The 18,872-nt window shown below is 47.1% G+C and overlaps 1 protein-coding gene across 3 annotated transcripts; it reads right to left on the reverse strand.

Moving 5' to 3' along the window:
* Positions 1–161: 161 nt before the first annotated feature.
* CERS5 (ceramide synthase 5) lies at positions 162–18,760 on the reverse strand. Of its 3 annotated transcripts, XR_001525201.1 has the most exons (11): positions 18,029–18,288; positions 12,962–13,067; positions 10,874–11,004; positions 9,689–9,746; positions 9,095–9,145; positions 8,477–8,569; positions 7,078–7,206; positions 6,398–6,504; positions 4,015–4,171; positions 2,989–3,086; positions 162–1,394 (listed from the first exon to the last, which is right to left on the reverse strand). XR_001525201.1 is itself a non-coding variant. In XM_015652060.1 (10 exons), the coding sequence occupies exons 1-10, from the start codon at positions 18,743–18,745 to the stop codon at positions 1,242–1,244; spliced, it is 1,071 nt and encodes a 356-aa protein (XP_015507546.1). In that variant the 5' UTR covers positions 18,746–18,760; the 3' UTR covers positions 162–1,241. The 3 variants fall into 3 exon arrangements, 2 of the variants coding, with proteins under 2 accessions (XP_015507546.1, XP_015507545.1); XM_015652060.1 differs by lacking the exons at positions 2,989–3,086; positions 18,029–18,288 and adding an exon at positions 18,660–18,760; XM_015652059.1 differs by lacking the exon at positions 2,989–3,086.
* Positions 18,761–18,872: the final 112 nt, after the last annotated feature.

Consider the following 18,872-nt stretch of genomic DNA (forward strand, 5'->3'; position numbering starts at 1 on the left):
TAAAGGTCACCTGGTTCCACCCCCATGGGCAGGGCTGCTTTCCACAAGTCCATCACTTTTATGGTGTTCTTCCAAAAAGCTGTTTTTTCTGTGCTCCTGGCAGCAGCCCAGGGACACACACTGTCCTCTGTTCTATTTCCTCAAGATGAAACACAGCACCCTGAGTTTTTGAAGCAACTTTTAATTGGAGATAAGAGTAAACAACAGTATAAAATGGTAACAACTCGAGAAGTTTCCAAAATTCTGCTCCTGATTGACCGTTCCATTGCCCCCAAGTACCATTGAGTAAAAAAAGAGAAGCAAAGCCCACAGTGTGGCTGCTCTTCCAGCCCTGGGTTCCTCCACAGCTCTAACATCAGAGCAGCAACAATCACTTGTCTCAGAGTACAGGACCAAAACATCTCATTTTCTGGAGAGTTAAACCCAGCCCACCAGTTCTGATCCTCCCTCTGATCCCAGCTTAGCCAACTGAATCCAGTAGGTCTAGAGAAGTCTTCAAAACCACAATTTGCAACAGGAAGAAAACAATTTAAAAGGCCTGGATTATGCTGGTTGTCTCAGGGGCAATAAACCACTCCCCCAACCCCCTTGCAGAAGGCTTTGGTCAAGACTTCAGAGGGGTTTGCAGCACCAAAAGAGGCAGCAGACGCTGGCCTGGTCCCTGGTGACAGCAGAGATGAGCTGCTGGACATCCCCAGCATCCTGGGGTGAGGCAGAGCAGTGGTTCTGGGTTAGCACAGTTCAAAGCTCGGCTGGGAGCAGAGTCCCTGCCTCACCCAGGGCAGCTGGGACACGGAACCTGCGTTCTCTGTGCTCTGAAGTGGCTTCTGGAGTGCATCAAGAGCTGCTGCACCTGCCGGGAGCGAACCGTCACCGAGTGGCACCGAACCCCGCGGTCCAAACCTGCTCTGCCTCGAGTTGATCCCAGTAAAAGCCAGTTTGTCACAAAGAAAGACACCTCTGCAAATATCAACAGGACTCAGGGGCGTTCTCTTGTACTTCTGAAGTACAAAATGGCTTGAAGTGAAATCTGCAGCTTTTTTTTTTTGCCCCGGTCGTTGGCTTCATCCCTTGTGCCGTGCAAAGCCTCTGACTGGTCATGGTCAGGGTTGTGCCCGTTTCGGGTCTGCTGGAGGTTTCTGGGGAAGGGTTTTTGATTAAAGATCACTTGGGAATGTGGAACTCAACACAACTAGATATTGAAAGAGAAGTTCGTGTTTGCTCAAGGCCAGCCCAGGGCCTTACTCCTCTCCTGTCCACTGGCCGCCGGCCACGTGGCCGTTCAGGCGGTTGGAACCGTTACTGGAAGTGCTGAAAATTCCTTTTGTGCTGTTGGAAGTCACATCCTCCTCCTCAGAGCTGCTCTCCACGTCACTGCGGTCATCCTTGGATACCTAAACATCACCAGTGGAATTGGGCAGTGGGAGAGGAGAAAGGGGAGTTGAAAAATTGAAGAAAGCAGCAGTTAGAAGGTTGTGTCCATGTGATGAATCACCTGCACTCACATCTGCCTCCTACATTTGAGCCTGGCTCAGTTCAAGCTCCCAAGAAGGAGCCTGTCATCACACTGGGAACAAGACACAGACACTGAAAAAGACAGTTTGGAAAGGTGAGCTCCATTTTGCAAATATTCTGTGTATCTGTGAAAGCGCTTCACTCTTGTTCTCATCAGATCAGATGATATTACAGATCTGGCATTGTTCTCATCATTCAAGAGCTCCTCTCTAGATCAGTTGGAAGGCCATTTTTCTAAACAATTTGTTTTGAATCAAAAATTTCTCATGCCACCATCACAAGTGGGTTTGACAACCAAAAACCAGGAGTGTGTGTCAGTTTGAGAGAGAACATTTTGTCCTACAGGGAGCAGCTCTGCTGTTTTAAAAATTAACCAGCTTTATTTATCATATCACTGCTCTAACAAAGCACCTCCATTTCCACAGCCTGTGCTTCATCTGGGAGGTCCCATTTAGGAGCAGGACATGGGCAGGGGATGGAGAACAAAGGCAGTGTGTGATCCAGCAAACACCCGTTCAGAACAGGAGGAGCCTCAGCCCAGGGATCCAGATCTGCTCTTGCAGATCAGAGTTCAGAGACTGGCTGCAAATCCAGCTCCATTTGACTTGCATGTGGGATTTTGAACCTTCCCAGGAGGAGCCAGCTGCTCCCAGGGCAGCCCTGCAGAGCCAGAAGGGGAAGGGAAGAGCCCATAAACCCAGCCCCAACTGCAAACACACACCTTGGGTGGTGGCAGGTGCCAGAGCCAAACCTCCCCAGCGTGAGCTGGGCCTGGAGAGCGGCCCCTGCTCTGCCCAGCTCTCACTGTCCTCACTCCCCTCCCTCTGCAGCCAACAGCCCTCAGTAACTCCATGTGCCAGAGCTCTGCCTTGCAGCTTTCCAAGGATTCCAGGATTTCATTCTACTCTGCTCTCCTGGAGGCAGGGTTAGGGCTCCCCAGCAGCAGGAAGTGGTTGAACTCCAGGGAAGATCTGGCTGGACGCCAGGTGAAGTTAATGATCTCCAGGAACTTTTTGGATGTCCTGGCTTCTGCCTGTTGCCAGAACTTCTGCTATCTTTCCCCAATCTCCTGCTGTACTGGAAGTTCAAAGGGTCACTGGAAGGAAGCAGAAATCCCTTGACATTTTTTTCCATGCTTGGGGGAGAAGTGACTGTTTCACCCCTTTTCACAAAAAGGAGTAAATTCCTCCTGCCCTCTCTCCCCCTCTGTGCAAAGCTGATGAGGAGCAAAGACAGAAATTGGAGTGTGTGGGTGTGTAAAAGCAGAAAGTGAAGGATGTGCAGGCAGGTGACAGCAGATAAGAACAGACCCCAGGACACTGCTCTGACCTTTGGAAAAAACAGTATTTTAGCACCTGTCAGGACCAGGGAGAGAAGGAGAAGGCACCAAAGCCCCAAGACCAGGGCTCTGCTTGTCTTGGCCTTGACACAGACGTGTTTCAGTGAACAAACAGAACCACAGGTCACACTTACATGCACAGGGTGAAACTGTCCAGCTCCAATCTGGCACAGAGAAAAGGAGAAAAGAATGAAGAAGACAGAGCTTAGAGTCCTTTCTCTGGCTAGGTCACCTGGACAGGAGAGAACCAAGGAAAGGGAAAAGGTGTAGAACTCAGGATACAGAAACAGCTGCAGAGAATGAAAATCAGGCATTTGTAGTAGCAGCTGTGGGGAACAGATGAAGAGCTCGTACCCTGAATCCTGCTTGCCCCCAGAGTCAACCAGAATATTTATCATTTTCATGTTTCATGTGTAGGGGCAGCTAAAGTCAAACACAAAATAATGCAGAGCCATCAGAGAAACTCAGATCAGAACATCAATATGTAATAGGAAAAAGCATTTTTGCTACTAAATCAGCTCTTTTGCTGGTTTCATAGAATCATGGAAGGGTTTGGGTTGGAAGGACCTTAAATCTCCACCCCCTGCCATGGGCAGGGACACCTTCCACTATCCCAGGTTGCTCCAAGCCCTGTCCTTGAACTGGATGATCTTTAAGGTCCCTTCCAACCCAGGCCATTCTGTGATTTTTGACAGCAAACAAACCCCTCTGCATCCCTTTCCCTGAGTGCTGGAGCTCAGTGCCTGCACTGGCAGACAGAAGCCAGTGAAGATGCACAATTCCCAAGGAGCAGCTCAAGTTGGGAAACATCCTGTTGGGAAATGTCCAATTTCTGTTCATCCTGTTGTCCAAAAGAGAGCCTGCTACCACCTTAAACTCCAGAGTGCACAACAAGAGTGTCACAATCGCCATTTTAGGATATTTGAATGTACTGGAAATGGAGTTATTTCCCTGCATACCCAGGAGAGACTCCCTGCCTTTGAACACACCCAGGAACTCACAAGTGCTGAGCAACCAAGGTAAAAAAAATGCCATTTTTGTGAACTCCTGACACAAGTCCCTTAAGAACCATCACCAGCCCTCACTGAAAAGCCCAATTTCTCACGACTCCTTAATGGGGCTTGTAGGAAAGAGGACCCAGAAGCCTCCCTCAGCCTTACCTTGCCCCGCACCAGGGCCTTGGAGGCCGTGCGGATGATGAGGTAAGACCAGATGACGTGCAAGACCTGCAAGGTCACCAGGAGCCCGTTGAACAGCCACCAGGAAGGGTAGGGACCGATCAACTCCCAGCTTTCAAACAGGGTTGTGTTCAAAATCCTTCAAGAGATGCAGAAACGCATTTCAGATCAGCTGTGCCCAGCTCTGACTGGAGGTGCCAGGCCAGATGCACAACAGTTTGTGTCTCACTGAGCATCTGCTGCTCTGCTCCTGCCAGAGTCAGGAGACTGAGTAAAGCTCATTAGGAGCATTTGAACTGAGCAACAAAACACAACATGTGAATATGCTGCAATTTGGTTACACACAGGGATCTGCTGCCAATTTTCTTCTCCAAAGCACAAGCATTTATTTATAACAACTTCACAGGAAGTGATGTCAGGCTGCTCTGGTCACCAAAACAACCATTAACACCTTCCTGCTTGGGCAGCTTCTACCCAGATTTAAAGATCAAAAATCCTATCAAAAATAGTGTGGGCACGGGAGCAGGGCAGGGATTGTCCCCCTGTGCTGGGCACTGTGAGGTTGTGTGCAGCTCTGCACCCTCACTGCCAGGGAGATATTGAGGGGCTGGAGTGTGTCCAGAGCTGGGAACAGCTGGAGGAAAAGAGGCTCAGGGGGAATTTTCTGGCTCTGCACAACTCCTTGACAGGAGGAGGCAGCTGAGGGGGTGTCAGGCAACAACAGGACAAGAGGGAATGTGGCAGGAAAGGTTCAGGTTGGACACCAGGAGGAATTTTTTTATGGAAAGGGTTGTCAGGCATTGGAAGGTGCTGCCCAGGGAGGTTTGGAGTCCCCATCTCTGGAGGTGCCCAAGGAACAACTGGACATGGCTCTCGCTGCTCTGGTGGGGATCTGTCACAGGCTGGACTCGGTGGTCTTGGAGGCCTTTTCCAATCTCAAGGATTCAGGGATCAGGAAGGAATTCTGTCCCCAGAAGGCCTCCCTCCCTCCCTGGGTGCTCTTCTCTTCCCCTCAGAGTTTTACAGATTCCTTCCAGCCTGGCTGGAAGACTCAAAACTGCTTTATGGCCCAAGCTTTGTGTTTCTTTCATTACTGTTTTGCTGTTCTTGTTGCTGGGAGTTATTGCCAGTCCTTCAGCAATTTAATAAACACTTTAGATTTTATGATGCAGAGAGGTATGGAAAGACCTTTAACGACCACATTAATTTCACCCAGCTTTTAACATTTCACAAGAAAAGCAAAACAAGCCTTTCAAACAAGAACCAAAGTCCCCCAAAAGGCAGCCCCAGAAGCATTTAACTCATAGCAGGTTTATGAAAGAATTAAATGCAATTCCAGAGATCTGCTGAGGTTTTACATTACTAATTAGGGAAGGGAATACACGTGCAGTGAAACAGCACAGGGTCTGCAGTGCTGCTGCAGCTCGCCAGATTCCTCTGCAAAGCTGAGGAGTGACATTACAGCCAGTGGAAAACACATTAAAGATTTACAGGATGCTGAGCACTGGTGTGAGGTAAGAGCATCCCCCCGTGACAGACAGCAGCTGCAAAAACAATTCTTGTCTGTCCCTGGAAGGAACCCACCAAGAAATAGGAATTAAAGCTCTTCTTCATCCAGAGTCCTTTGGTGCATTTACTGGAAAATAAGCAAGAGCTTTAACTGCAATCCCAATATTAAAGTGAAAGGATTGTTGCTGCCTGCCAGGCACCCAAAAGAATGCCAGGTGTCCATGGCCTAGGAAATAAATGCATGCAGTAAAATGGTGTAACCAAATTGTCACCACACACAATAAACAGGCAACAGCTCATTAACCAAAGCACTGCTCCAGGTCTGACCTACTGAGGTGAGAGGGAATCTCATTATGGGATGATTCTCTCTAAGCCATTTAGCCAAGGTTTTACCTCCCAAGAAACCTCAGACCTATTTCAGGCTCTGAATAGTCATGACACAAGGACAGGGCAGAAGTGTCATAAGAATCAAAAACTGCAGTGATGACTAAGCCAGATACAAACAAAAATTACCTCAAGAGACTGAGCCTCACTTGTAATTATTTCTAGAACTTCTTCAGAGAAGCAGAGAATCCTTCAAGCCTCTCAGAGCAGATTCTGGCTGACTCTGTCATCACTGCAGCAGGGGAGGGGCAGCTGTGAATGGGATTCTGGACTCTTCTCCCAGTCCCTCAGCTGACTGGGGAGAGATTTCTTCATGTGCCTACTCAAACCTCCTGCCCCAAACAGCACTTGGGCCGTGTGCCACTTCAGGCTGCCTCGAGGGACAGCTGGAATGCTTGGGAAAAGTCTAAAACAAAGGCTCTGCTGAAAGGATTGGGAGAACAACCAAGACCTCCCAGCTCCAGGTGCTTACCAGAAAGGGTAAATGCCCAGCCGGGTCACGATGAACACAACCCCAAAGAGCATGAAGAAAGCGTCACACAGACGTTGGTACTTGGCATAATTGGCCAGTTTTGCAGCCTACAAGAGACAATTAACATGCAAATAATTATTCCCTTTGTGCACTCCTGTAATTACCCGGCTGGAGAGCTGCACAAAACTCTCAGTCTCATTTGTACAGTTTGGAACAAAGAGGGATTATTATACTGTATTACTATTTTTATAGTGTTATTTATATGGTCCCACAAGAACAATGGGAGAGACTCCAAGGGCTGGGAGTGACAGGACAAGGGGAATGGCTTCAAACTGCCAGAGGATACAATCACCCTCTCTGAGAGGGTGATGAGGCCCTGGCACAGGTTACCCAGAGAAGCTGTGGCTCCCACATCCCTGCAAGTGTCCAAGGCCAAGCTGGATGGGACTTGGAGCGACCTGGAATAGTGGAGCTGGATGATCTTTAAGGTTCCTTCCAACCCAAACCATTCCATAGTTTTGTGCCTTTCAGCACTCAAGCAGTTTGGAGAAAAAGCTGACAGGGCAGGATCAGCAGCACGAATTTCATATTTAAAGCACTTTTCCAAGAACGAGAATGTCAGCTTGTTCCCCTGAGATCACACCAGCATTAAGGATGTGAAGATTTGAAAGGAAATTCACCTCCAAGAGGAAATCTGAAGCATCGTGGAGGCACAGCACCAGAGTTCCAACCCGCACCATGTTATTCATGTACGAGAACGTGATGAGTCCGATCGTGGCCAAGTGATGGACGAACATGATCAGGAAGTCCTGCAAACAGGAAAACCAGAAATGAAAACTCTTTGGCTGTCACAGAAATGCAAACGTTTGGAACAGAGCCACGCAACTGAATCACTGAGGTGACAGGATTCCTTCGGTTCCTTCTGACTCCACACCAATTGCAGCTCATCACACTCCCACCATCTCCACAGAAGCTTCCAGAAAGGTCTCTCAGCTTTGGTGCTGCTGAAGTCAGAGCTCTGCCTGCTCAGGGATCAGCACAATCTCTGGCACACACACAGCTGTACCTGCAGACCCCACAGATATGACTCAGAGGACAAGATGACCCTTATTTTTGGCTCCTTCTGGTTTTTCAGACACACTGCTCGTCCCCTTGGCTCCTGGCACACATTTATTTAAGTGCTGTTCCTGCTGTCAGTGCCCAAACCCTGCCAGGGCAGAGCAGGCACAGAACACCAGGGAACTCAGCAGGAAGAACAAAAAATGTTTACAATGCACAATATTCAGGGCTGGTTTGCACTTTAGGCTTCCTGCACCTCACCCTGCTGCAGTGGGGAATGTCAACCACTCATTAAAGTCAAAATTAACCATAACAGAGTCCCAGAGGTTGTCCATCACTTCCTGTCTGCAGCTCCACTGTGTTCCACGGTGCCCCACCTGCTAATATTTCAGCACAGAAAAAAAAGCCTCGGTAAACTTGTATTTTTAACAGCCAATGCAAAAATTGGGATAATTTTCTGCTTTGCAGCTCATGCAAAGGAAGCAATAAGCCAGGATTTACTGGGGACTGTTCTCCAACAGCAACAATAACCAAATCCTGGAACACAGCATGACAGAATTAGATTTGAGCAACTGCAACCACTCATCATCTGCTCCTCACACAGATGAGAAATTCCTTTCAAAACCCCATTTATTATTGCCTCAGCATTTGCTATTTCCTCAGCAGCTTCAGCAAGGTACTGCTTTGAGCAGCTCATTTTCCTGCAAGCCTTCCAGTTAAATCTATTTTTAACTAGGCAATGATTTGTTAACTCTTGATTGGGAGGTATTGAGTGATGCTGTTCTGTCCCCTGGAAGGTGAAAGGAACTCAAGGATACACCAGGCCTCGCTCCTCCTTTTTTCTCAGTGCTTACAGGAGAAGGGAGGCTCACAAAGGTGTAAATGAGGAAGAAAACATTAATTCTCACCACATTTTGGCTTTCCTGGCTAGGCACACTCCCATTTTTTGTTAATCCTACCTATTTAGTATTATTTTTATTACAGCTGTTGAGTGGTTAATGCAATTCTGGTTCATCTCACCTTCCGTTTAATGTCTGTAAACTGAGAAAACATGAGGGACCAGTAGAAGGCCAGCTCCAAGATATAGTAATAATAAAGCCTGGATGTTAGAGGCTGGAAGACAAGAGATAGCACAGTTACAAGACAAAATAATTCAAAATTTACACTGAAATCACTTTTTTCCTTCCTCCTTTCCCATCCCACTTTGTTCCTCCAGAACTGCTGAGGCATAAGTTAAATCATTCAGGTTTAATAAAAACAAGCTTAAGCAACAGGCACCTTACTCCAGGCTTACTCACACAAATATAATTGTGTGTTTGAGCTTTCTTCCAAAGGAATAAATTCCCTTGTCAATATTTACAACTCCTGCTGAAGCCTCTTGGAGTAGGAAAGTCTGGAATAGACTGTTGGCCTCTATACAGTAAATAAATAAATTACCACTATGATTTTATGCCTTTTTCTCCCACTTTTAATAATCTCAGCAGCAAGTAAATATAAAGTGACTGAGTCAGAGGTATCTGAGGAAACCCTGCTGTTGCCAAATCTAATCAGGATGTAAATGCACATGTGCCTTTATCAATAACAAAAATAAAAGCTGAAAATGTCCAAAGAGTTGGAATTTAGGTGTTTCTCTCATACCTGGAAAGGGTAGTTGTACCAGCACTGTCGTGTGTCCCAAAACCAGGGTGCCTAAAGGGAACAGGCAGGTTTATATTATATATAAATATATAAATAAGAAGTTATATAAAACCCCAGTCTGTACTGGGTGTTTTCCTCCCCAGCACCTAAAGTCACCTGACACTATAGCACTGCTTCACTGAAATTTCACCTTCATTCTGCCATTCAAACTACATTTACTGTAAAAAACACCAGTGATTTAAAGTCTAACTTGTGCTGTCAATGTGAGTTCTGCTCCAATGGAAATTTCTAGAATAATTATATAGCTCTAATAATAATAAAGAGCCAAGGAGATGAACTTGTATCCCTTCAAGAGGGAGAGGAGAAAAAAAGGAGCAGCTCTCCATAGCAAAAGAAACCCAAAACCCACCTTGTTTTCTCCAACATTCTGGGGAACACCTCAAATAATTTTCTATTATTTCCAAAATGACAGATCTGTACAGAAACTTCCCTATAGTGTAAAGAAAATCTTTAAGAGCACCCCCAGGATCCCAAATCAAGGATCATTCAACTGCAACCACACAGAAAAACAACGTGGGTGACAGAGCAACTCACCGTCCAGAGAAACCTGATTCCATAAAAAAATATACTTAAATAAAATGTAAACCTCCACCTGGAAAAAGAAACAAAAAATAAACTCAGGACACAGAATCAGCTTCTGGTTAGCATTTGTAAAAACAATTAAAATAATTAGGAAAACCCCCAAATCTGACACCTGAAAAGCCTTCACCCACTTTGATTTTTAAACATTTCAGGTAACATAAACCTATTGAAGAGTTTTCCCACCAAACATGAGTTTGCATCAACAGCCAAGTTTGAAATTCAGGGTGAACATGCATCATTCATATGCTTTAAGAGACAATAAGATAACAACAAGCAAAGTTGTTGTCACCCAGAGGTATCCTCATTTTTCCCTCTTACCTTGTAGCCTTAGGCAGACAAAACCAAACTGGGGGAAGAATTGAAAGTTACTGGAAAGGAAAGAAAGCAGCAGAGGAGAAACAAGTCAGGAAAAAATACTGAGGTTCTACTGCACTACAGAGAAAACTGCAGGAGCTGGGGGGAACGGGAGCAGAGACAGGACTGAGGAGAGAAGGAAAGGAAGCCAAGGAGTGTCGGTAACCGGGAAAGGCAGGAGGTCATTGCTGCGGGAATGGGAACACGGCCGTGCAGGAGCGTCCGGGGGATTTACACCCGGCGTGGGCGTGTGCATGGACACACGGACATATGGACATATGGACACACAGACATGGACACACGGACACATGGACATATGGACACACAGACATGGACACATGGACACACGGACATATGGACATATGGACACGTGCACGGACACACAGACACATGGACATATGGACACACAGACATGGACACATGGATACACAGACAGACACACAGACATGGACACGGACACACAGACATGGACACGGACACACAGATATGAACACACAGACATGGACACACAGACATGGACACACAGACAGGGACAGACACACTCTCAAGTGCCATGAAGGACCCAGCCCAGTGTGTAAAGGTGCTCAGCACTGACTCCTGTACCCCGTTCTGGTCTCTCAGGCATGCCCACAAAATATTTCAGAATTTTAAAACCTCCTTTAACTGCCCTCGTTTGCTCGTACAGGAATTTTGGCCCTGGGCTGGCAGAGCAGCTGCCCCCAGGCCCAGCTAGAGGAGAACACAGCTAGAGCTCGGAGATGAAGCCCCTCTGCACAAACATACATGCTCTCACAAAATTTAGTGAGGGTGGTGGGTTTGTCCTGGTTCCTCCGATGCCGAAACCAGCGCTGGATCTTTCGGACGTCCCAGTCCAGCTGCTTGGACAAGCCTTCTAACCTTTTTCCATCTGGAGACTGAAGGAAAATGAAACAAATGTCATTTCTCCCACTACTCAAGGTACTTTCAATCCTGCATTATGACAGAAATAATGCACAGATAACAAAAAACACACCAGGAAGGGACCACTGAGTCTGGAAGCGAGAACACAAATGGTCACTTGGTTTAACCTTCATAAGCCACTAATTATTTAATTACTCAGAATGGCTTTTGTTGAGCGTTTCCTCACCTATTTCATCAGTTGACAGCACATTAAGACAAAGAATGTGACTGTTCTGTCTGTTAATTTGGGGGGAGGAGCTGTTAAAGTGTCCTGTCCTACCTGTTAAAGCTGCACATCAATTCAAACAGCCCAGAACTCAGGAGGAGCAAAGCTAAAGATGTTTAAGGTTTGTTACAGCAAGGACAGAGAAACTTTAAAGAGCTGGTTTAACACAGTAGATATTTGTATATTCCATAAGGGCACTGTAGAAATTGTGTTACTTCCGTTATCAAAGTGTATAAATGAAAATATATTTGAAGGCTGAAATACTTCCATGACAAATACAGATATAATATATCCCTGTTTTCCACCTGGGAACTCTGCTGTGTCTGAATGAACACAAATGGATTTATCAAAGTGAACCAAACCTGGTAACTCCCTCTACAATGGCCCAGGAGTGAGATAATTCAGACCAGCTCTGCCAGGGAGCTCTACCACTGAAAGATGATAAACACATTTTACTATTTGATTTCCATACAAACCACAAAAGCTATGCAGAATTCTGATTTAATACAAAATCATCAGTCTGCCCTGCTGAAAATCAAAATCAGATTAATTTGATTTTCAGCACTGAGACCATGACTGTCCTGTCACTCCACCACACCACACCCCTCAGCACCTTCCTGGGATTTAATGGTTGTGGCACTGGGAAAGCACCTGCCTCCAAGGGGAATTCAGATCTCCCAGCTCAGAGCAGCAGTGAAATCCTTCCCCTGCACCAGGGCCGCCCCCAGCCTGACTCTCCAAATCCAACAACAGCCACAGCACACTGGGACAGTTAAAGGTTTCACAAACCAGACAAATTCTGCACAGTCTGTGACCTCCCGGGTTTTCTAAACCTTATTTCAAGGACATTCCCTGCATTGAAGTTCTCCCAACAAAGGGCATCAGGTTCTGGGGATTTTTCAGTTCACACATCATTCCAAATAACTCAAAACTTTAATGTTCCCACAAGGCAAGTTTTTTGAGGTTTTTATAGAATTTCCCTTTATCTGCTCCTGTAGACGAGGTTCAGCATCACCAAATCTCAACAGAAAACCTTCTTACTCATTATCTTTAATGAAAATCTATTCAATATTGGATAAAATACAGTGGAATCCTGTAATTCTGAAGTGGTGTAGGCCTGTGAGTTTAAGAGAAAGAAGGAAACAACCCAAAGAAACACTTCCTGCCACCATTAAACGTCCTGCCCTTCATCAGGACATCCTTCACTGACTGAACACCTCTCTGAATAATCCACTTCCACTGACAGCTGCTGTCCAGGTTCACAGCAAAAGCAAAAATGAGAGGACGACATTCACAATAAAACCATTAAAACCAGAAAAGGAACTGAGCTCAAGAAAAAGAGGAACACTTTCCCAATAAAAGTGGAAGATGCTGGGAAACCTCTTGTTAAACCAAGAATCCCCACTGTACAATTTAAACCAAAGGCAGGGAGCTAAAGGAAGCAGCTCAGGCCTGCCTATCAGGGGAACATTTGTATTCCAAAGATTCTTCTGTGCACAAAACCACAGCTCAGCCATACAGGGAATTTATTTTGCTACCAGAAAGACGTGCCAGTGGCAAAGTTAAACCAGAACAAGCCCACTTGTGGATGCAGAGTGTGAATTGTGCATCTCAGTCCAGAAAAGTGGAAGCAAAAAGCACCCCCTGCGACACTTCCAGGCCTCCATTCCCTTTGCAAGGGAGGAGGAATTTGAAGCATGACTCACCTTAGTGATGGATGTAAACACTTTCTCTAAAATTGCATTGGGCTGGGCTCTGTGAGGTCCACTGTCCTGAATGCCAAGGTTTATGGCACATGGCTTGGCAATAAACCTGCAAGAATTCCCCAGAAAGAACAGGATTAAAACAAGATTTTTATATTTCCCTCCCCTGCCTGAATCACAAGGACCTGGATTCGTCACCAACTGCAAAACCTGATGAAAAAGCTTTTGAAATCTCCATTCCAACGCTTCCCAGGTGAAGAGATTTCTTTTATTGGTCCATATGGTAACTGCAGATAGCACATACTGTGCACACCAGAATGAAAAATTAAATCTTAATGCCCTTGGCTTGTAAGGATCTGAATGTGCTCCCCAGGGGGATTCTCATTCCTCAGTAATAAAACAATAGACTGATAGCAGTCTGCTGTGAACAGAAATGCTGGAGATGAAGCCCTAAAATGAAGTATCTTGTTTCCAAAATAGGCATTGGTGCCACATAGCTCAAAAAAAAGGGAAGTTCAAGTGACACAACTCCCAAAAGTAATTTTTTTCTTTCTTATTTTTTTGTCTTTGGGAAAAATAAAGTGGCTTGTTTCCTTCAGGACAGAGAGGAAGATGCAAGCCTCCGGTCTGAAAGATCCCTGATCTTGGGATCTCATCCATCCCACGTGTATTCCAAACTGATTTAACTCTTCCTGGATTTTATAGCACAAACTCTGGAAACAAGCCTGGATTTGCAACTGAAACGAATATAAACGTGTTCCAAATTACCAGGTTTTGCTGCACGTTTGAGTCAGAATGGACTCAGGGAATATTCCAAGGGAAATGTCTGCATTACCTGACATGTGAATTATTCCTCTCCTGTTGGTGGAGAAAAGGGGGGATTAAATGAGCAATATTTAGTATTTTTAATCAATTATTTTGAGGAAGAACCTGTTTCTCAAACTGATTTTGAAAAGGACACAACATTTATACCATTAAAACCATTTTGCTTTCACAGGGATTGTTTCAGAGAGAGCTAAACTGAAATTACACATATTTAGGAGCCTCCCACTGCCACCAAGCAGAAAATGCTGCTTTTTCCAACCACAATTGTTACAATTTCTCCTTGTGTTTAAAAGGAAAGATTAAACTTCAGGAGAATCACAGTTCTAAGTACTCCAACAGTAATTATTCTCAGGAATACTCAGTGCTTCAGGAACAAATATCTGTGGATGTGTTTAAGAACAGTCCCAGGCTGTGGGGTTTTCCCTTGAGGCATTACAGATCAGCTTGTGACTGGTCCCAAAGGAACACCCAGCTCTCAGAAAACACTAAATAAATGATAGACTCTGCAGGCCCAGGCTTCCCTGTCTGCCCCAGTTCTTCCTGTGTCTCTGCCCAGGATCCTCAAGGCTGGAAAATCCCTCCAGACCATCCAGTCCAAGCTGTGCCTGATCCCCACCTGGTCCCCAGCACAGAGCACCGAGTGCCACATCCAGACCTCCCTGGACACCTCCAGGATGGGGACTCCAAACCTGCCTGACCACCCTTTCCATGGAGAATTTCTTCCTGATGACCTTTATTCTGTCAGGAAGTTGTGGAGAGGTAGAAGGTCCCACCTGAGCCTCCTTTTCTCCAGGCTGAGCTCCTTTAACAGCTCCCTCAGCTCTCCTTGTGCTCCAGACCCTTCCCAGCTTTGCTGCTGTCTCTGGGCATGCTAAACTACATTTCAACACCCACAGCTTTAAAAAAAATAAATTAAAAAATAAAAAAGGAAGGAGTGATTTCCTTTGAGCTTGGCTCCAAAGGCTCACGGCTTCCGCCATAATCCAGACCACCAGCCAGAAATCGTGTCCTGATGTTATGAAACATTTGGCAAGACCCCCACAAAAATGTAAAAAATAAAAAGTATTCAATGTGTTTATACTCTGCTTTCCTACAGGACATACCACAAATGCAGCACAGAAGTTTACATGTGAACTTGCAGGTGGAATATGAAGTGAGTGGTCAATCCCGTGCTCAGCCAGGAAAATCCCAAGCTGACCTGTTACTTAGGTAAACTCAGCAAGGTAAACTCATGCTCCAAACTGCTGTGGCACTTGAAATTTTTGGTCCCAGAGCAGTTTTCCAGATGTGTTTTGCACTGAATCCCATAGTGACAAAGTTCTGCACAACCCCCAAAATAGGAAAAAGTACTGCTGGGACAGTAGAAGTTCCACTCTGGAGGATATCAAACTGAACAGCAGAAGATCATGGGTGCCTGAACACTGGCCTTGCTTTGAGGAGAGGATTGCATGAGGTGACCTTGAAAGGTCCCTTTTAATCTAAATGATTTTATGATTTTATAGAAATCTCAACGGCAACAAACTATACCCAAGGTCAACTTATTGCCACACCTTCCAGCAAGAAAGCCTCATCACATGAACACTTCTATTAAATCTTTATCAACAGGGATCAGCTCACACCTGAGCTACCTGGCCACCTCTTCAACACTACATGTTAACACACACTGATTTCAAAACCAACACCATTTTTCAACTCCACAGACTCTTATGTTGTAACAAATAGTTCTCAGGCATATTGTGATTCACAAAAAGGCAGAATCTTTCTTTATGAACGTTCCAGTTTGGCTGGTGACTCCCCACTACAGCTCTTAAAGGAAGAACAATCTCCAAAGTGAGATTTATTGAATGTGCACTCTTTGAGTTTGTATTTCCATCATCTCCCAATTTCACTGTGTTAGGATTTAACCACCTCCTATCACCTTTTTCTCCCCCTCCCCAGCTGAAGCACAAGCTGCAGATCCTTCCTCAGATGTGTCCAGAAACACCCAAATCTGGTTCCAAAGAGCACTCCAGTGCAGCTAGAAACACATCATATCCAGGTTTATGCAGATATCTGAGATCTTTTTTTTGTGCCTGCAGTGGGACAAGATGTGCAAGGAGAAATATTGGAAGAGATAATCAAGGATAAAAAATATAACCCCAAATTTATGGGCAAAAGTATTTATTTTTGCTGACTGGACAAAAATCCTCACTCTCCCACTATCTTTACCTTCCTTTGCGAGTCCTGCCTCACCCCTGCAGTCATAAACTAATGATTATTTCGTCAGTGTTGTGATGTAAAAGGTAGTTTTTAGGGGAATTCTAACTAACAAAAATGTGTCAGTGTTACAAGTGCTGTAGCACAAAGCATTTCTTCACACCGAGGAGCTACAAAAGGGAGAGAGAAAAGCAGCAGCTCAACCAAAAGAGCTGCATGAATCTGTAATTCACATTCTGAGTCACCAAGTCCAACTGTGAAATGTGTGTCAAGAAAGACATTTGACACAATCAAAGCCTGAATTGGGGTAAATGCACCACAGGAGTTTATTGAGACAAAGTTGAACTTTTATGACATGTTCAAAGTGGCTGGAGGAAACAGAAAGGAGTTTATTCAAAGATATGTACTTTTAAAATAAACACACTAGAAACTGCCTGAGATATGCTGTCACAATCTCCTTTCACTTTGGGACGCCACCAAGACACAGCTGAGGTCAGGAACAACCCCCCTTAAGAACCAGACCTCAGCCTCTGAGGTTTGCTCTGCAGGCCGAGGAGTTGTCATTTGACTCCACCCAAAATTAACACCAAAAAAGAAATTTCATAAACCAGGGAGATATTATCAGGACAAAGTAATTTCTGCCTGGTGCACTGTGCCATCAGGTGTAGTAGGATACACTGCATCTTCCCAAACAACTCCAGGTAAAGAGAATATTGTGCACCTCTTCCCCAGACTGACAGCTGGACTAGGGACCTTCCTACAGTATCCTTTTCATGGGTCTCATTGTGTCTCACAACCTCCTTCCCTTATGTCCTGGTAAGTACCAGGGTTTGCCCAGGACCAGCAGCACACCAAGCTGACATGGGATTTTGGCAGTGCCACAAATGTTCCTGGGTTCTCTGCACTGGTTTTCTGAAGCCTGTTTTTCCTCAGGGCAGAAAGACAGCGTGGAGAAAATAGAGCCTCTCAAATTTCTCACTTCTCTGCTGACCTGCTTCATTTTCCTCCATACTTGTCATCTTTTTACTTTGTCCCAATCACTTCTTAATTTCTGAAAGCTCAGGAAAATTCACACTTCTTAAAAAAAACCCACAGAAAAAAAACTTAACTCAATTCCCACTCACTTTACCCCTGCAGTCCTTTTCATGCTTAGAAATACTTATGGAATCATGGAATGATTTGGGTTGGAAAGGACCTTAAAGCTCATCCAGTCCCACCCCCTGCCAGAGGCAGAGACACTTTCCACCAATTCAGGTTGCTCCAAAAGTCCATCCAACCTTGCCAACTTCTGCCCTTTCAAGGCAGAAATTTAAGATTAAATCAATGTTTAATGAACTACCTGAACAGCAATACAGGGTGTCTTGGTCCGTTTCACCTAAGGGTTTCCTAAGTAAGCCGCTTTACTAATTAATATCTCTGCCACCCACACACTGCGTGTGGCTGTGGCAGATCCACAGCACAGATCTACCTCTGCTCCAGGGCTGACTTCACATGTTTATGGATGCCCAGGTAAATGAGGAATCCCGTATTACACCTGTTTATGGGCACAGATGACGATCTGCACTCACATCCATCGTGCCTGAGACGAGGGAGAGCCACCACGTATTTAATAATACAACGGGCCATGTGAACGAGCCCTATTTCCTCATCCAGGAACTCAGATAAAGTACAATAAAGCACACACGGAAGCCAAGTGCGGAGCAGCAGCCGCCAGCTCGGTCCGTCACCCCAGCGAGGTTCTCCTGGGCAGGAGCAGGAATAAAAGTGAATTCCTATGTAAAAGACGAGATTTTTCTTGTCACTCCCTCAGCAGCGCCGGACTGGAGGGACTTCTCGTTATCCAGACCCAGGGCAGTGGAGCCCCACGGGCTTCTTCATGTCGCGACAGATTCCCGGGATTACACAATGTCCCCTTTCCACGCACGAAGGGCCTGGCGAGGCCCCGAAGGGCGGGGGGAGTCCCCGCCGGGCCGTCCCCCAGCCCAGCCCGGTGCTCACAGACCCCGGCACCTCCCGGTCCCGCCGCCCCGGGGGCGGCCCCGCGCTCACCTCTCGAAGAGCAGCCGCACGGCGAAGATGCCGAGCGCCAGCGGGAAGGCGGAGAGGACGTGAGAGGCCCGCGGGTACTGCAGCCCGCTGCCCGGCGGGCCCGCCTCGCCGGCCAGGTCCGCCCACGTCACGTTGTGCGGGAGCCAGAACCGCTCGTTCCAGAACCAGGCCCGCAGCGCCGCCGCCGCGGCCGCCGCCATCTTCCGCCTGCCGCCGCCGCGCTCGGGCGGCCGCCACACACACGGGGGCGCGGCCGAGCGCCAGCCCCGCCCCGCCCCTCACGGCGACAGCGAATCGGGCGACAGCCACGGCCCGAGGGGGCGGGACTTAGAGAGACCGCGCCCCTCATTATCTCTGTCCCCGCCCCGCCCCTCCCGTCTCCGCCTCACGGGCGGGCACCGCTGGAGGCCGCGCCTCTCACCGCACGGCCACGGTCCGTAAGGGGCGGGCTTGGAATAGGCCGTGCCCCTCTTTTGCATCACCGCTCCCGTTATTGCATCGCCCGCTACATCCGGTAGGCGGTGCGGAGCTGCCGCGCCCGTTAGCGCTTCGCCCCGCCCCTCCCGGCGGCCGCATTTCTGGCGGTCGCCGCAGCCACCGAACGAGGCCAAAACGAGGTCCCGACGCTCACCGGCACGCCTCAGCCCGCCCCTCACTGTGGCCGTTGCTCGCGGCGGTTCCGCCGGGACCCTCGCGTGGCCCGTCAGTTTGGGGCATGCGCAGTGCGGCGCCCCCGCGTTCCCGCCCGTGCGGCGCGCGCGGGCTCGTGAGGGAGAAGCGCCCGGGCTCGTGAGGGAGAAGCGCGCGGGCTCGTGAGGGAGAAGCGCGCGGGCTCGTGAGGGAG

This window comes from Parus major, linkage group LGE22 (genome assembly GCF_001522545.3).
Source record: "Parus major isolate Abel linkage group LGE22, Parus_major1.1, whole genome shotgun sequence".
NCBI lineage: Eukaryota > Metazoa > Chordata > Aves > Passeriformes > Paridae > Parus > Parus major.